Genomic DNA, 18,534 nt, shown 5'->3' with positions numbered 1-18,534 from the left:
TGTAATAGAAGAAGTGGAATTGGGAGTTGCTTGTATCCTACTGTTTATATGTCCACACTGGCTCCTCTAAAAATAAAGCAGTATGTATAGAAATATTTGCAGAGCCAGGCGTGGTGGCACACGCTTGTAATCTCAGCATTTGGGAGGCTGAGACAGGAGGACAGCCGTTCATAGCCAGCCTCAGCTACTTAGTGAGGCCCTCTGCAACTCAGCAAGACGCTGTTTCAAAATAAAGAATAAAAAATAGGGCTGGGGGTGGAGCTCGGGGGTAGAGTGCCCCTGGGCTCCATCCCTAGTACCACAAAAAAAAGAGAAATAAATATTTGCAGAATATGCAAAAACTAAACAAGCTGTCTTAGTTCACGTGCACGCTCTGAAAAATATATTGAAACCTAAGTATTCAGTAGTACCTTTATTATATAATATTACAGGGTTGGATTTGGGGGGGGGGGGGTCAGGAGGTAGACTGGGGATTGAACCCAGGGGAAATTCTACCTCTGAATTATATTCCCAGCCCTATTTATATTTTAGTAAAACTGAGTCCATATTTTATTTCTTGTATTTTTGGTTAAAAAGAAGGGATGAGTTAACATTTTTTCCAGTGCTTCCTCTGTGCCGGAACACCCACCCTGGCATGCCATGGCCTCAAATCTGCGATCCTCCTGTCTCAGCCTCCTAAATACTGGGATTACAGGCATTTGCTACCGTGCCTGGCTTTAGGACTCATCTTTGATACCTGTTTGTGCCACTCTTTGGCAGTGAAGAAGCTGTAAGCCTCCATGAACTCAGCTTCCTGACCAGTACAGCAGCCACCTAGTTGTGTTTTAATGAAGAATGTAGAGAGAATGGCATGCCAGGGTGGTGTTCCAGCACAGAGGAAGCGCCGGAAAAATCATTAACTCATCCCTTCTTTTTAACCAAAAATACAAGAAATAAAATATGGACTCAGTTTTACTAAAATATGATTCCCGTAACATACAGTTCACTCAAAGTAAGGAGATCGGAACATAAGATTTACGTGAGAAAATGTATTTAGTGAGACTTTACCCGTGTCCGTAAATACTGACCTGATCATCGTGTCTTCACACCCTTCTTCCTCCACTTCAGCTCCTCGCTGCCCCCCTTGTGCACAGACATGCATACATATGCTCATACGTTTCTGAAGCTAGTATATATGCCTTTTGTTTCAAAGAAAGAATAAACATCATGGTGGTGCACACTTGTGATCCTAGTACTTACTTGGGAGGCTGAGACAGGAGGATCACAGGTTTGAGGCCGGCCTTAGCAACTTAGCAACAGTCTCAGCAACCTAGCAAGACTCTGTTTCAAAACAACAACAAAAAGCTGGGCGTGGTAATCCCAGTGCTTGGGAGGCTGAGACAGGAGGATCGCACAGCTTCAAAGCCAGCCTTAGCTATGTAGTGAGGCTCTCAGCAACTTAGTGAGACCCTGTTTCCAAATCAAGTATAAAATAGGTCTGGGAGAATAGCCCGGAGGTAGAAAAGCCCCTGGGTTCCACCCCAAGTACCAAAAAAGCAAAACAAAATAAAACAAACAAAAAAATAGGCTGGGCCTGGTGACGCTTGCCTGTAATCCCAGTACTTGGAATTGCAGTTCAAAGCCAGCCTCAGCAACTTGGTGAGGCTCTCAGCAATTTATTGTGACCCTGTTTCCAATTAAAAAATAAAATAATCTAGGGGTGTGGCCCGGAGGTAGTAGGCTCCTGGGTTCCATCCACAGTACCACACAAAAATAAAAAAGGTAGAGGGTATAGCTCAGAGGTAAAATGCCCCTGGGTGCAATCCCCAATTCCACACACACAAAGCTCAGTGCAATCAGACAGAAAGTTGGCAACTCTAGGAATAAATCCTGGTAATTACTCGTGGCTGTGCGGAACCCAGGAGATGCCGGGCGGGCAGCGGGGACAGGTATATTCTCGGTGTGTGCTTTCTCCGTAGGAACTTCTGCTATGTCACACCAGCCTCTCAGCTGCCTGACTGAAAAGGGAGACAGTCCCCGTGAGAACACAGGAAATGGCCCCCCGAGTCTGGCTCACCCCAACCTGGACATGTTCACCCCAGAGGAGCTGCTGCGGCAGATGAAGGAGCTTCTGGTGGAGAATCACCAGCTCAAAGGTAAGCAGCGGCTCCCCGCCCCCCGCCTCCACGCTGAGCTTCCTCTGTGGTCTCCTGGAGGAAGAGGCAGCGCGGGTGGCTTTGGGTAGAGCTGGAACACATTTTGTTGTTTGCTTCTGGATACAGATAAAAATAAAGAGTATCCCGTCTGGGGAGTGGAGATGTCGCTCGGTGGTAGAGCTAGAGTGTTTGCCTAGCGTGCATGAGGCCGCAGGATGGATCTTCAGTACTGCAGAAACAGAATTGTATCTCAGAGAAATAGCATAATGGCATTTAGTCCATTAAGTGGTGGTAGTGGGGGGGAGCTGGGTGTGGTGGAGCAGGCCTTTAATCCCAGTACTTGGGAGGCCGAGACCAGAGGATCACAGGTTCAAAGCCAGCCCCAGCAATTTATCAAGGCTCTCAGCGACATAGCAAATCTTGTTTCCAAATTAAAAAAAAAAAAAAAAAATAGGGCTGGGGGTACAGCTCGGAGGTAGATGCCCCTGGGTTCAATCTCTAGCACCACAAAAGGGAAAGGGTGGGAGTTATTTTGAATGCAGAATGCAGACTGAGTCCTAAATACTGTGTGTTCATAGAAAGCATTCTGATACCTTATTCTGATGTGGCTTTGGGCAGGGCCAGTGTTCTAATCAAGGAGCGATCAGACCTTCCTCTGTCCCCTAGTTATTAATGGGAATTTGTGCTATGATGCCCACACCCAAATCAGTTTCATTTTCTCAGGACTTTGAAGGCTAAAAGTGATGTTAGACCCACTAATCCTGTCCGAAGCAAAAGCCACTCGCCCTTTTACGGTCTTTTCTCTGCTGACCCGTGGCCCGGGCCGAGCCTGGCCTGTTTAGACTCAGATCATGTGCTAAAGTGGATCGGGGCAGGCGTGATTCACGAAGCTCTGTCCACTGTCCTGGTGTGTGACTCCCTCATTCTGAACCCCACGCAGAAGCCATGAAGCTAAACAACCAAGCTATGAAAGGGCGCTTCGAGGAGCTTTCGGCCTGGACAGAGAAACAGAAGGAGGAGCGCCAGCTTTTTGAGATTCAGAGCAAAGAAGACAAAGAGCGCCTGGTGGCCTTGAGTCGTGAGAACGAGCGGCTGAGGGGAGAGCTGGGAAAACTACGAGGGCACCCAGGAGGGCCCGCGGAGGTGAGCAGGCGCGGAAGCTCGGCTTTCGCTTCAGTATTTTCAGTAGACTCGTAACTTGTCTAAACTCCTAGATCAAACCTTCATTCCACGGATCAGGCTGGGCTGGTTCTACACGCCTTAGAGGAAGTGCTTTTGATGAAAAGGTTGACTGCTGTTTTAAGGGTCATGTATAGTCTCTGTTGGAGGAAAGAAATGTGTAAGGCTTTACCATATGATTACAGTCGAAAAATATTAAGGTTGTCTATCGGTGCTTTGTGTTCGTGGCAGGAATGCAGGTGAACCTGTGCCTGGAGCCATCCAGTTGTTAGTTTTTGGTGTATGTTTCTCGTATAAAATTACATGTAATAAATCTCTTGGCCAGGCTTGGTGGCACACGCCTATAATTCCAGGACTTGGGAGGCTGAGACAAGAAGATCGCAGGTTTGAGGACAGCCTCAGCAAGTGCTGAGACTCTACTAAGATCCTGTTTCAAAATAAAACTCAAATAGGGCTAGGGGTGTAGCTTGGAGGTAGAATGCCCCAAGGTTTAACCCCCAGTACTACAAAAATAAAAAGAAATATATTACCCAGAATGTTTACTTATCGGCCTTGTCCTTTACCCCAGTCTACAATAGAGATTAATCACTTAACATTGCCTTTTGAAAATGACTTGGCAAATGCCATGTTCTGATAAGAAGCTGGATGTAGGGTTGCCATGGTTAAAGAGAGAAATAGACCCACTTGGGGTGTGTGTGTGTGTGTGTGTGTGTGTTGCTGGGGTTGAGCCCAGGGGCATTTTACCTCTGAGCAACACCCCCAGCACGGTTTTATCTTTTTTATTTTGAACAAGGTCTCCCTAAGTGGCCGAGGCTGGCTGTGAACCCGCAGTCCTCCTGTCTCCGCCTTCCAAGTACTAGGATTGCAAGCGTGTGCCACCACATCCAGATAGACTCACTTTTTTTGATCCAAAGAACTTGGGAAATGTGTTCATACCTGAAAGTGGATGTCAAAGGTGTTAGTGAAAACCAAGCCACAACGCATCCGTGGTCCCTGCCGAGGACCGCTGGGTCTGAGGACCACCGCCTGGTGTTCATTTGGGTGGACATCTGCTGTCTGCTTTTTTTCAAGCCTGGCACTTAACCCTTTGAGGGATGGAGTACTGTGCTGGTTAAGGGAGGATTTATTCCAGATATCAATGGGGTGTGTTTGTTTGCCAGGTATTTCTTTAATCCTAGTACTTGGGAGCCTGAGACAGGAGGATTGTAGGTTCAAAGCCACCCTCAGCAACTTAGTGAGACCTTAAGAAATAAGTTGTTTGTTTTTTTTTTAAAGGGCTAGGTGTGTAGCTCAGAGATAGAACTCCCCTGGGTTCAATCCCCAGTACCCAAAACAAAACAAATAAACATATATCAGTGATTTTTCCTGAAATTTATACCTAGAACTTTGTTGATCTCTATTTTCTCAGATGACTAAAGAATGGAAACAAAGAAATAAAATGAATAAAAAATAATAGAAAAGTAGAAATCATGTAGAATAAAAAGTTATTTTAAAAAATCTATAGTTCGTATCAGTGATACTACTTACCAACCTTTGCTTATGAATGATGAGCATTCTGCTTTGGTAAAGTTTGATTTGTATTGGAAGTGTTTCATTATTGGTAAGATTTATTATGCCTTATCCTTCAACTTTTCTCACAATTCACAGAAAATTAGAAAAAGAAAATTAGCCAGATAATATGATATTCTATTTCTTTCATTCCTTCTTATTTATTTTTGGGCTACTAGGGATGGAGCCCAGGGGCATTCTACCCCAGAGCTACACCTCTAGCCTTATTTTTTTTTTTTCTTTATTTTGAAACAGGGTCTCACTGAGTTGTGGAGGGCCTCACTAAGTAGCTGAGGCTGTCTACAAACCACAATCCTCCTGTCTCGGCCTCCCAAATGCTGGGATTACAAACCACCACACCCGGCTATTAATCTGATATTCTAGAGTCACTGATTTATATCCTTGGTCCTCAAATACTTGTTTAGAACTCTAAAACTCTATTTCCAGTCTTTGTCCTATTAAAGAGAAATACATGCCCTGGAGCTGCTCCAGCACCCTTGGTTTTAGATTTTTTTTTTAATATTGAACATGGATTAAAAGGATGAAATAAGATGACACTTGGCTGCAAAAATGTCTATAAGCAAATAGCCTAGCATTCTTGCATTTGGGTATAAAGCTGTGAATTTCATAACTTTTTAAAGAAAGATATAAAGCAAATAAAAGAGGAAAATAAAGTGATTTGACTATAAAAAAAAAAAAAGCTCTATTTCCAGCAGGGTGTGGTGGGGCATGCCTGTAATGTCGGTACTTGGGAGACTGAGAGCCAGCCTCAGCTACTTAGTGAGGCTCTCAGCAATTTAGTGAGACCCTGTTTCCAAATCAAGTATAAAAATAGGTCTGGGAGTATAGCCCGGAGGTAGAAAAGACCCTGGGTTCCACCCCCAGTACCACACACACACACAAATGTCTTTAGAGAGATCAAGAGGGTGCCTGAGAAGATTCCTAATAAGGCATAGTCCTGCCTAAGCTACTTCCTGGTTCTAGGCTGGGCGGGACCTGTTCTTTGTTGTTTTCATTCCTTAAAGGCTTTTGAAGCTTTTATAGTGGTGCACGCTTGTAATCCCAGTACTTGGGAGACTGAGACAGGAAGATTGCAGGTTTGAAGCCAGCTTCAACAACTTAGTGGGACCCTGTTTCCAAATAAGAAATAAAATCAGGCTGGGTATTTAGCTCGGAGGTAGAATGCCTCTGGGTTCTAGCCCCAATGCCTAAAAAAAAAAAAAAAAAAAAAAAAAGCCGGGTGTGGTGGCCCACGCTTGTAATCCCGGCACTTGGGAGGCGGAGACAGGAGGATCGCGCAGGTTCGTAGCCAGCCGCGCTGGCTTAAGAGACCCTGTTTCAAAAATATAAAGTAGGTCTGGGAGTGTAGCCCGGAGGTAGAAGGACTTCCAGGAACCCCAGTACCACCAAAAAAAAAAAAAAAAAAGTTTTTGAACCAGGCATGGCAATGCATGCTTGTATTCCCAGTACTTGGGAGGCTGAGACAGGAGGATCACAGGTTCACAGCCAGTCTCAGGTACTTAGTGAGGCCCTTCCCAACTTAGTGAGACCCTGTTTCAAAATAAAGAAGAAAAAATAGGGTTGGGTGTGTAGCTCAGAAGTAAAATGCCCCTGGGTTCAATCCCCAGTACTGGAGGGGGGGTATTTTAGGGAGGTTGCACAGACTTCCGAGCTTTCTTTGCAGACCTACCTCTCCGGGTCATGTGAGTTGCTTTTCTCTGAGGCGTGGTTGCTCCCCAGCGAGACCGTGTGGAGGCAGAGCACTAGCCCCGGAGTGGGAGGGGCAGGGCAGGTTGTGAGAGCCGACGAATCGGCGGGTCCATGGTCCCTGGTCCATCCACGTGTGTTTCTGATGCTACTCTAGTTCCACTATGAGTCTTTGGGCCTCTTTTTTGTCCCTTGAGAAATCTTTTAGAATCGACAGGGAAAGGGAAAGGACAATGTAAACTACAAATTAGAGCTCGCTTCTTTAAATTGCTTGTTTGGCCGGGCGTGGTCTCACACACCTGTAATCTCAGTATTTAGGAGGCTGAGACAGAAGGATTGCAGGTTTGAGGACAGCCTCAGCAAGTAGTGAGACTCATCAAAAAAGCCATTCCCTGTTTCCAAATAAAACCAAAAATATGGCTGGGGGCATAGCTGTAGGTGGGATGCCCCTGGACCCAATCCCCAGTGCTACACAAAGATACGTAAGTAAATACCTTGTTTTAACTTGTTTAGAGAATATGTAGATATGTTTAGTCATGTTATAGACTCCGGAGGGAAATGGAGCTTTTGCTCTGGTGCTCTTAAGTATCTGTATTTCCAGTTTGAAAAGAACTGAAGTCTGGTGTCACCACAGAGAGGGAACCCAGAAGACCTGGGGGTCACCACCGGAGGGCAGGGCGCAGTCTCCTCTAACCAAGAAACCCAGGGGCAGGGATTTTTTTTTTTTTTTTTTTTTTTTTTTTGGTGGTACTGGGGGTAAAACCCAGAGACTTCCTACCTCCAGGCTACACTCCCATACCTATTTTATATTTTATTTGGAAACAGGGTCTCACTAAGTTGCTGAGAGCCTCACTAAGTAGCTGAGGCTGGCTTCGAACCCGTGCGATCCTCCTGTCTCAGCCTCCCAAGCGCGGGGATTACAAGCGTGCACCACCACTCCGGGCAGAGGCAGGAATTTGAGTTAGTCCGCTAAGGCCATATTCCCAGTGATTGTCAGACTAGAGACGGGATCTGTTCTCTCTTCTCCCAAGTGAAACCCACTTCTGAACAGGGTCTTTCTCCTATGGTTTTATCATTCATGGTTTGCAAGAGGTAAACACAACAGGTACTGGGTGCTAGTTTTACCATTAAGGGCCCAGGAGTCCTTAATGCTTTTTCTTCTAATTAGACACGGCGGGTGTGGGGAGAGGGGATAGTGCACATCTGTGGGAGGAAAAAGTGCAGGTTGAATGACGGTGGCTTTTCCCCTTGGTTTCTAGCATATTGTGCTAGAACTTAGAGGTCACCATTCCCAAGGTCTGATTGGTTCCTCTTCATAACATCCTCTTATTCCAATGTGCTGTGAGAGAGTGTCTTTATTGTCACAAAGTTATTATAGGTTTCTATTATTTGAGTACCACAAGATAATAATCCCAGCTACTTGGGAGCTTGAGGCAGGAGGATCACAAGTTCAAGGCCAGCCTGGGTAACTTAGCAAGACCCTGTCTCAAAAAGACAGGACATGAAGCTTGGTGGTAAAGTAGCTCCGGGTTCAATCCTCAGTACTTGCAAAATAATGATAAATAAATGAAGTTTTCCATATTAAATGTTATATCAAAATAAATCATGGCAAGTAAGAGCTAGAAGTTTGTACTGAAGCATAGAAGACCTTGATCTTGAGAGACCGCCCTGTCTGTGGGTGCAGGGCCATGTGTTTGGAGGCCGGGCCCTGCACTGGGCCTGTTCATGCGCTTTATTCCTGCGTTCCCAGGACCCCGCTGGCGTCTCCAGGCCTCCGAAGGTGGAGGCAGAGCAGGAAGTGGAGCAGCTGAGGACCCAGGTGGCCCGCCTGCAGGCGGAGAAGGCCGACCTGCTGGGCATCGTGTCTGAGCTGCAGCTCCAGCTCAACTCCAGCGGCTCCTGCGAAGACTCCTTTGTTGAAATTAGGATGGCGGTAAGAGTTTGGCTTTTTGTTTTGTTTTGTTTTATGTAAACTATAAAGCCTCATCTAGACAGATGATTTCCTGCCGACACCAGAAGCCAACTAATGAGAAAATTCCAGTGTAGCAAAGATAAATTGGCTTCCCATTTTCAAAGTCCAGCACCATGCTTGCGAGGGTTGTCGTAGCCAAAATTTAAAAAAAAAATCATTACCAGCCGGGCGTGGGGGCGCACGCTTGGAATCCCCGCGCTTGGGCGGCGGAGACAGGAGGATCGCGCCAGCCTCAGCTGGCTTAAGAAACCCTGTCTCCAAATAAAATATAGAATAGGTCTAGGAGTGTAGCCCAGAGGTAGAGGGCCCCTGGGTTCCATTCCCAGGACCACCAAAAAATAAATAAATAAATAATTAATTAAAAAATTAAAAAAAAATTATTACCTTTTATGACAAAAGATGTACTTATTTTTCTTCCTAACTTGTCCTGGCAAATCAGACATTTTCATGACCCACCTAAAACAAAAACAAAACCACAAGCATGAGTTTTCTGGTAATTTTTTTATACCAAGTTTCAAAGCCATGTTGAGAAATGCACTTAAATAGGTAGAACTACAAACGAATGTGGCGAACAAATGGCTTTTAAATACCTTTCAGAGCCGGACACGGTGGTGCATGTGTGTCATCCAGTACTTGGTAGGCTGAGCTAGGAGGATCGCAGGCTCAAGGACAAGTTCAGCACGTAGTGGGACTCTCAGCAACCTATTGAGACCCTATTGCAAAATGAAAAATAAAATATGGCCAGGAATGTGGCCAAGAGGTAAAATACGCCTGAGTTTCAACCCCAGTACCACAAAAAAAAAATAAAAAATAAATACTGTTTAGTTGCAGGACCCTCTTTTCGAAGTCTTATGGGGAACTACAGTAATTAAAAACGAGAAGAGGGGAAAAGAAAAGGCTGCGCTGCTCTAGTAGTAGGCTGAAGGGTTTCTAGTTTTTTTCCTCTCTCCTAACGGCAGCTACTCAGAAACCTCTGAGAACTGAATTTGAAACCAGCGCTATCAAACTCAAAATTCAATGTAACCCAAAATAGAGTGGGCTAAGTTTTTGTTTGTGTGTGTGTGTGTGTGTGTGTGTGTGTGTGTGTGTGTGTGGTACTGGGGATTAAATCCAGGGGCATTCTATCTCTGAGTTATACCCCAAGCCCTATTTTATTTTTTAGTTTGAAAGGCATCTCACTAAGTTTCAGAAGGCCTCACTAAGTTGCCGCGGCAGGCCACAAACTTGCCATCCTCCTGTCTCAGCCTCCAATTGCTGGGTTTTCAAGCTTGGGCCACCACTCCTGGCTAGGGTGGTGTGTATTGATCCCTGAGCTCTTGAGAAGTGTCTGTTGTGGCTGGGCCTGGATGTATGTCAGAACTGCTGGAGTACAGCAGTGAGTCAGCCTTGTTAGGGCCTCTTCTTTGATGCTACTAAAAACAAAAGGGGCCGTGAGAGACACAGAGGGCAAAATCCTCTGTGTCACAGGAGGTCATTTTAGCTTTGTCAAAGTACAGATCTGATAAAGAAAAAGATGAATTGTGCATTGAAAGAGAGAAATGGACTTTGTAGAAAGGCCCAGGGGATGGAGGAGTGACCTGCGACACAGCTAAGCTAGGAGGCATGTCTTCGGCATCAGCCATGGGACATCCTAACCACTTGCTGGACTAAAGATTAATATAATTAGCCAGGCGTGGTGGCACACGCTTGTAATCCCAGCATTCAGGAAGCTGAGACCGTAGGATGGCGGTTCGCAGACAGCCTCAGCTACTTAGTGAGGCCCTCTGCAACTCAGTGAGACCTGGCTTCAAAATAAAGAATACTTTAAAAAAAAAAATAGGGCAGGGGCCGTAGCTTGGAGGTTGAATGCCCCCGGGTTCCATTACCAGACCCCCCCAAAAAAAATTAATATAATTGGAAAGTGATGTTTAATAACCTTACCAGCCACATTTTCTCATAAATTATAGATGCATTAGTAACCAGAATCAGGAGAAATCAAGATTTGAAATTGCCAGAGTATCCTTTCTGCAAGATAACTAAAATGCAAGTTTGATCAAAGAGCTTTGTCCTTCGGCAATTAACTGATAAAATTCAGGAAGCCCAAACAGATTATCAGAATTCTCCAGCTGAGGCCTTTTTCTTTCCTAGTTAGCAGTGTCCTTTGCGTCACAGATGAGTGAAGGTATTATCCGCGTGTGCCTGCTTTGCTTGCTTTGTTCCTGTGAGCTGGAAAATACTGCCATGATTTTAGGAAGAGTTTCCAAAATACCTAAAATAATGTTTGTTCATTTTTAAAGATATTCCCCATTACCTTATTAGAATGTAACTGCCTTTCAAACACTGTAAGGCTTAGTTTGGCCTTCTTATTCCTTAAATGGCCCATGGTACATGCAAATTTCTTTCTTTTTCTTTTCTTTTTCTTTTTTTCTTTCTTTTTTTTTTTTTTTTTTTTTTTTAGGTACTGGGGATTGAACCCAGGAGCATTCTACCTCTGAGCTACACCCCCAGCCCTATTTTTATTCTTTCTTTTGAAACAAGGTCTCACTAAGTTGCAGAGGCCTCACTAAGTAGCTGATGCTGTCCGTGAACCTGCGGTCCTCCTGTCTCAGCCTCCCAAGTACTGGGATTTCAAGCGTGCGCCTCCACATCCGGGTTGTGCAGATTTCTAATGGGAGCCACCCTGGCAGCAATGTTGCTTTGTAAGCCTCATCCACAGAAAACTGCCTCTTTTTGAAATTTGCTTCAGCAAGTTCTAGCGTTTTGCATTTAAAGGGACTGCAGGAAAGTCCAAGAAAGTCGTGAGAACTTATCTGTGTGGCTTTAACCTAGAGAAAGAGAGAACTGCCAAGGCAAGGAAGAGCTAAGCTTTCGTGTTTATGGAGTCAGGCCGAGTGTGCTCCATGGAGGAGACTGACCTTGACATCTCAGTCTAGATATTTATCATCTGGACTGGGTGTACGGGCTCAGGGAAGAGTCAACTTTCATTCCATTTGAGTGACCCAGTTTAATCATTTCACATTCACATGTTGGATAGCTGTTATCAAAATTCTTGCTCTTTTGTGATTTTTTTTTCTTTTGACAAACAGTTTGTCTTGCAGACATATAAGTCTCTTTCATTTTTGCTTTTGCAGGAAGGAGACGCAGATGGGGTATTGAAAGAAACGAAGAATAGTCCTGGGCCCAAAAGAACAGACTCCATTGACAAGTAAGTGATCAAACAGCAGAAGTGTCAGGCAGAGGGCAGGGCCGTCACACACTTTGACCCTGTCACCAGAGAGCAAACATGATGAGCTGACTTATGAACCTTTCAAGAATATTCACAGGGGCATGATCAGAGTGACACTGGAGGCTGAAGTCGGAGGATCCCAAGTTTGAGGCCAGTCTGGACAGCTGAGCAAACCCAACTCAAAACCCAAAATAAAGTGGGTTCAAGTCCCAGTACTTGGCCGGCCGTGGTGGCGCACGCTTATAATCCCCGCGCTTGGGAGGCGGAGACAGGAGGATCGCACAGGTTCGAAGCCAGCCGCACTGGCTTAAGAGACCCTGTTTCGAAATAAAAATATAAAACAATGGGTCTGGGAGTGTAGCCCGGAGGTAGAAGGGTTTCCAGGGACCCCAGTACCACCAAAAATTAAATAAATAAATAAATATCCCAGAACTTGGGAGGCTGAGACAGTAGAATCACAGGCCAGCCTCAGTAACTCAGCAAGGCTCTCAGCAACTGAGACCCTGTTTCCAAATAAAAAATATAAAAAGATCCAGGGTTGGTGGTACATGCCTGTAATGTTAGTACCTGGAAAGCTGAGACAGGAGGATCTCAGGGTGAGGCCAGCCTCTGCAACTTAAGGCCCTCTACAACCCTTATGAGACTGGGTTTCAAAAATAAAAAATAAAAGAGAAGAAAAATACAAATAAATTTCTAAAAGGCTGGGATGTAGTCTTGGGTTCAATCCCCAGCACATCAAAAGTCAAAAATAAAAAGGGCTAGGGACGTTGCTCAGTGGTACAGTGCCTTGGGGTCAATCCCCAATACCACACAGTTTTTTTTTTTTTCTTCTTCTTCTTTTGTGAAACTAGTAATTGAACCCAGGGACATTCTACCTCTGAGCTACATCCAGAGAACTCATTTTATTTTATTTTATTTTGAAACAGGGTCTCACTAAGTTCTTGAGGGCTGGCCTCAAACCTGCTTTTTATTCTTCTGTCTCAGCCTCCCAAGCACTGAGGTTATAAGTGTGCACCACTACGCCGAGAACCACACACACAAAATATAAAGCCGGGCGTGGTGGTGCCCGCTTGTAATCCCAGCATTCAGAAGGCTAAGACAGGAGGATCGTGGTTTGAGGACAGCCTCAGCTACTTAGGCCCTTTGTAACTCAGTGAGACCCTGTTTCAAAATAAAGAATAAAAACTAGGGCAGGGGAGTAGCTCGGAGATCAAATGCCCCTGGGTTCCATCTTCAGACCCGCAAAAATAAATAAATAAAATAAAATTAAATTAAATAATATTCAGTTCCAATGTTGTGTAATGTTGCAAACTAGCAGAGAATAGAAAGGATGCTTGGTGCCTTTCTAGGGTAACTGACACTGACCACCCTTACAGGTGTTTCATCTCCATCAGATTAGAAGTGAGAACAAACCCATCCTTCATCAAAAGAAGATATTTGTTTTTTGTCTAAAGACCTGTGCTTGCTAACTAGTTGGCCAGTGCTGTCTGGCCCGGGCCAGGCTGCCCAGCTTCCAGAAGTGAGATGCGTCTGTTTTCTCTCCTTGTTCATTCCCAGTTGCAAGCCAGGTGACCAATACTGGTGATCCTCTGTAATCTTATGATTAGTGATCCTAATCACTGTGGAGTCTCAAGCTGACTTGTCCAACGTAGATGCTAGAAACAGATATCTTCAATATTGAAAGGGCGAGACAAGGTCTTGCTAAATTGCCAAGGCTAGCCTTGAATCTCCCTCCGCCTCCAGAGTAGCTTGCACTACAGGTATGGATCACCATGCCCAGTAACTTATAAGTTTTCTTTACTTTGTTTTAGGGGGGGTACTAAACCCAACAGTATTCTACCCAAGCTATACCACTAGCCCTTTTCATTATTATCTTATATTTTGAAAAGATCTTGCTAAGTTGCTGAGGCTGGCCTTGAACTTATAATCCTCCTGTCTCAGCCTCCCAAGTACTGGGATTACTGGCATGGGTCTCCACCCTCAGACTTTTCATGTATGTGTATATTGTGCTGGAGATAGAACCCAGGGACATTCTACCTCTAGGGTACACCCCCAGCACTATTTTTTATTCTTTGTTTTTGAAACAGGGTCTCACTAAGTTGTGCAGGGCCTCACTAAGTTGCTGGGTTTGGCTGCAAACCTGTGATTCTCTTGTCTCAGCCTCCCACATACTGAGATCACAAACACGCACCACCATGCCCAGCCCTATTTTTTATTATTTATTTTGAAATAGGGTCTCACTAATCACTATGCTGGGAAGGGCCTCACTTAGGAGTTGAGGCTGCAAACCTGCGATCCTCCTGTCTCAGCCTCCCACATACTGAGACTACAAGTGTATGCCACCATGCCTGGCTCTTTTGGGAGTTTTCTTTCTTTCTTGCTTGCTTTTTGTTTTTTGGGTCTTTTTCTTTTTCTTTTTCTTTTTTCTTTTCTTTTTGGAGCTGGGGATCGAATCCAGGGTGCTACACTTAACAAAGCAAGTGCCCTGCCACTGACTGGGCTGCACCCCAGCTCCTCATAGATGCTTCAGACCATTTTTTAGCCAGATATGGCTAAAAATACACACTAAATAAATACACACTAAATAAATGCACTGTTTTTTCTATAACTTCATAAATACAAGGTAAAAAAATTCAACTGTGTCCTCAAGCCATCTTATCAGGGTGAAAATAAGTATAAGATCATATTCTTTCATCAGACAAGGCCATTTTTTTTCTTTTTTTTTGCATTTTCTTTTTTTATTTAGTTTTTTTTTCTTTATTGAACATAAGTGGTATACATTTAAATTATACTTGGTGCCCTCTCCCCCCCTGCCCTGTTTTCCCTCCCCCCCCACCAATGATTGTCCAGGGTAACCATGCCATATTCATAATTTTACACATATTCGGATGTAGACCCTCATTAATCAAGTTCAGTCTTCCTCCTCCCCTATCTTTCCATTCAAGCTTTGCTGGTATTTCCCCTCCATTATCTGGAGTACCACTGGTATCCTCTACGTTCCCTAGTTTGGGCATATTAGAGGGAACATATGTACCTTCTCCTTCTGTGCTTGGCTGATCTCACTTAACATAATGCTCTCCAGGGCTTTCCATCTTCTTGCAAATGATATAATTTTGTTCTTCTTTATGGCTGAATAGAATTCCATTGTGTGTATTTCCCACAGTTTTGCTATCCATTCATCTGTTGATGGAGATCTGGGTTGGTTCCATATTTTGGCTATTACAAATTGTGCTGCTATGAACATAGGTATGCATATGTTGCTATAGTTCTCTGAATTCAACCCTTTTGGAAAAATACCCAGGAGTGGTAGGGCTGGATCGTATGGTGGATCTATTCCTAGCTTTCTTAGGAATCTCCACACAGATCTCCATAGTGGCTGAACTAGTTTGCATTCCCACCAACAGTGTAAAAGAGTTCCTCTTTCCCCACATCCTCGCCAGCATTTGTTGTTGTTTGATTTCTTTATGTTTGCCACTCTGACTGGGGTTAGATGGAATCTCAGTGTAGTTTTGATTTGCATCTCCCTGATGGCCAGTGATGTAGAACATCTTTTCATGTATCTATTGGCCCTTTGTATCTCTTCTTTTGTGAAGTGTCTATTTAGTTCATTTGCCCATTTCTTGATTGGGTTGTTTGTTTTGCTAGTGTAGAGTCTTTTGAGCTCTTTATATATTCTGGATATTAGCCCTCTATCAGAGTGGTGGCTGGTAAAGATCTTTTCCCATTCTGTAGGCTTCCTCTTTAGGTTATTGATAGTTTCCTTTGATGAGAAGAAACTTTTTAGTTTGATGCTATCCCACTTGTTAATTCTTGCTTTAATTTCCTGAGCTTTGGAGGTTTTGTTGAGAAAGTTACTGCCTGTGCCAATATGTTGTAGTGTTGAGCCTATGCTCTCCTCTACTAAATTCACAGTCTCAGGTCTAATTACTAAGTCTTTGATCCATCTTGAGTTGATTCCTGTGTTTGGTGAGATATAGGGGTTTAGATTCATCTTTTTACAAATGGTTAGCCAGTTCTCCCAGCACCATTTGTTGAAAAGGCTGTCTTTTCTCCAGTGTATGAGTTTGGCCCCTTTGTCAAAGATTAATTGACTAAAGATGTGTGAGTTTGTTTCTGTATCTTCTATTCTAATCCACTGGTCAGTATATCTGTTTTTGTGCCAGTACCATGCTGTTTTTACTACTATTGCTCTATAGTATAATTGGAAGTCTGGGATTGTGATGCCTCCTGCATGTTTCTTATTGCTGAGAATGGCTTTAGCTATTCTAGGTCTTTTCTTTCTCCATATAAATTTCATGATTGCTTTTTCTAGGTCTCTGAAGAATGTTGCTGGTATTTTAATGGGAATTGCATTGAATCTGTAGATCAGTTTTGGCAGAATGGCCATTTTGATGATGTTTATTCTGCCTATCCATGAGCACGGGAGATCTTTCCACCTTCCAAGGTCTTCTTCAATTTCTTTCTTTAATGTTTTATAGTTTTTGTTGTAGAGGTCTTTTACATCTTGGGTTAGATTAATTCCTAGGTATTTTATTGGTTTTGAGGTTATAGTGAATGGAATTGTTTTCTTTGTTTCTTTCATTGTGGATTCGTTGTTGGCATAAAGAAAAGCCACTGATTTCTTTAGGTTGATTTTGTAACCTGAGACTTTGCTGAATTTGTCAATCAGCTCCAGAAGTGTTTTGGTTGAGTTATTTGGATCTTCCAGATAAAGGATCATGTCATCTGCGAATAAGGATAATTTTAATTCCTCTCTTCCTATGTGAATTCCTTTGATTTCCTTCTCTTGTCTGATTGCTGCAGCAAGAGTTTCAAGGACTATGTTGAAAAGGAGTGGTGATAGTGGGCATCCTTGTCTTGTTCCTGACTGTAGCGGAAATTCTTGCAGTTTTTCCCCATTCACTATAATGTTGGCTTTGGGTTTACAGTATATTGCAGACAAGGCCATTTATAAGTAAATGTGATTCTCTCTTTGGCTAGTAATTCTTCACCTTTCTCCCCAATTACTATTTTTATATCAAAAGACTTTCTTGGAAGTAGAGGGAAGGAAGATAACTATTTGAAAATGTCAAGCCACTTCCTCCTCCTCTGCGCCGCATGCACACATAACTTCCTCTTTTAGGCCACACGCTACTTTTTTAATTTTAATAACTGCTCTGTACGTATCATAAGAGTCCGAGATGGATTTCTAGGTTTGGAGTTGCAGTTTTGGCATCGGCTAACTGGAATTTAATCATGGCTATTTGTTAATATGAAACTGGTCTCGATTAATTAGCAGCATCAGAGTCACCCTGAACGCTTTGCTGTTGGAGCAGCGGTCATGCTTTGTTTGGCATTAAAATGTATCTTGATTCAGTCATGTGTGTGTGTGTGTGTGTGTGTGTGTGTATGTGTGTGTATATATATATATATATATATATATATATATATATATACTTTTTTTTTTTTTGGTGTGTGCACAGAACTAGAAATTGAGCCTAGATGCTACACTCCTAGCCCTATTTTGTTTTTTAATTTGAAACAAGGTCTCACTAAGAGACCTTAGTCACTAAGAGACCTCGGGGTCTCACTAAGACCCCTTAGCAGAGGGTCTTGCTAAGTTGCTGAGGCCACAGCCCTGCGGGCTTCCCGTCTCAGCCGTCCCAGGACTGGGATGCACCCCACGCCCAGCTTCATTCAGTCATATTTTGAATCACGAAAAATGTTCGACAGCAACGCCTACATTTCTTTGATTATTTGAAACAAAAGGGGTTTTCTTTTCTCGACCTGCAAATGGTTTCTGTCAGGCTAGAGAAGGGCCAGCCTTCTGGGGAGTAGCTCTCCGGAGTCTGCGCCTCCACCGGGCTCCTGAAGTATTTCTGTGGGTTTGTGGTCTTGTGTACACAGACCATTTGAAGGAAGTGAGCGCTTCCATTTTAAGGCCACCTACCCTGGAGCCTCACTGCTGTTCCCCACACTGTCCCCAGAAAGTATGGAGGAGCTCAGCACTAAGGGTCAGACCAGTTGTGTTGGGGCAGTGTGTGTGTGTGTGTGTGTGTGTGTGTGTGTGTGTGTGTGTGTGTGAGAGAGAGAGAGGAGAGAGAGAATTCACTGGAGAATGTTCTGGAAAGCAGTTCATTAATTTGGTCTCAGTTACACTGGTCAACTGTGTTTTCTTTCTTCTTTCCTTTCTTTCTTTCTTTCTTTCTTTCTTTCTTTCTTTCTTTCTTTCTTTATTTCTTTCCTTCTTTCTTTCTTTCTTTTTGCAGTACTGGGGATGGAGCCCAGGGTCTACTCGATTCTTAGCATTGACATTTTCACTTTCTGGTTGAAACCTTTACCCTTTGTACTGAAGGCGGCACTGGTGTCTTACCGCAGGAACAAATCGGCAGAAGGTGCCAGGAATCATCTGGAATCTGAGGAATTAACTGTGAGCCAGCTCCTGCTTTGCCTAAGGGAAGGAAACCAGAAGGTGGAGAAACTTGAAACTGCACTCAAAGAAGCCAAAGGAAGGTATGAAAGAAATCGACATGAACTGTGTATACGTGGCTTTTTACAACAGCTTTATTGAAATAAAATTAAGATAGCACCACAGCTCACATATTTAAAGTGTACATTTCAAGGTTTTTAGAATATTCACAGGGCTGTGCAACCATTGCCACAAGATAATATTAAAACATTTTCCCCTCACATAAAAAATCCAGTACCCACCAGCAGGTAATACCCACTCTCAGAAGTCTACTGCCTGTCGCTGTAGATTGTCTATTCTGGACATTTCATATAAATGGAGTCAAACACGTGGTCTCTTG

General features: G+C 43.7%; 1 protein-coding gene across 2 annotated transcripts in view; it reads left to right on the top strand.

Annotated features, from left to right (window-relative positions):
- Positions 1-1,915: 1,915 nt before the first annotated feature.
- The window catches only part of OPTN (optineurin), a gene marked incomplete at its 3' end in the record, with an annotated part of 39,575 nt that continues 22,956 nt past the window's right edge, over positions 1,916-18,534 (top strand). The window contains exons 1-5 of one of the 2 annotated variants that reach the window (XM_080717148.1): positions 1,916-2,135; positions 3,076-3,278; positions 8,320-8,502; positions 11,652-11,725; positions 18,104-18,238. In XM_080717148.1, coding sequence (XP_080573274.1) covers positions 1,970-2,135; positions 3,076-3,278; positions 8,320-8,502; positions 11,652-11,725; positions 18,104-18,238 — 761 coding nt within the window. In that variant the 5' untranslated portion in view covers positions 1,916-1,969. Of the gene's footprint in view, positions 2,136-3,075; positions 3,279-8,319; positions 8,503-11,651; positions 11,726-18,013; positions 18,239-18,534 lie in introns of both variants that reach the window. The other variant, XM_080717147.1, reaches the window with a different exon arrangement.

The sequence above is a fragment of the Muscardinus avellanarius genome (assembly GCF_963383645.1).
Source record: "Muscardinus avellanarius genome assembly, chromosome: 20".
Classification (NCBI taxonomy): domain Eukaryota; kingdom Metazoa; phylum Chordata; class Mammalia; order Rodentia; family Gliridae; genus Muscardinus; species Muscardinus avellanarius.
The sequence above is the reverse complement of the archived record's forward strand: the minus strand, read 5'-3'. Positions and strand labels throughout refer to the sequence as shown.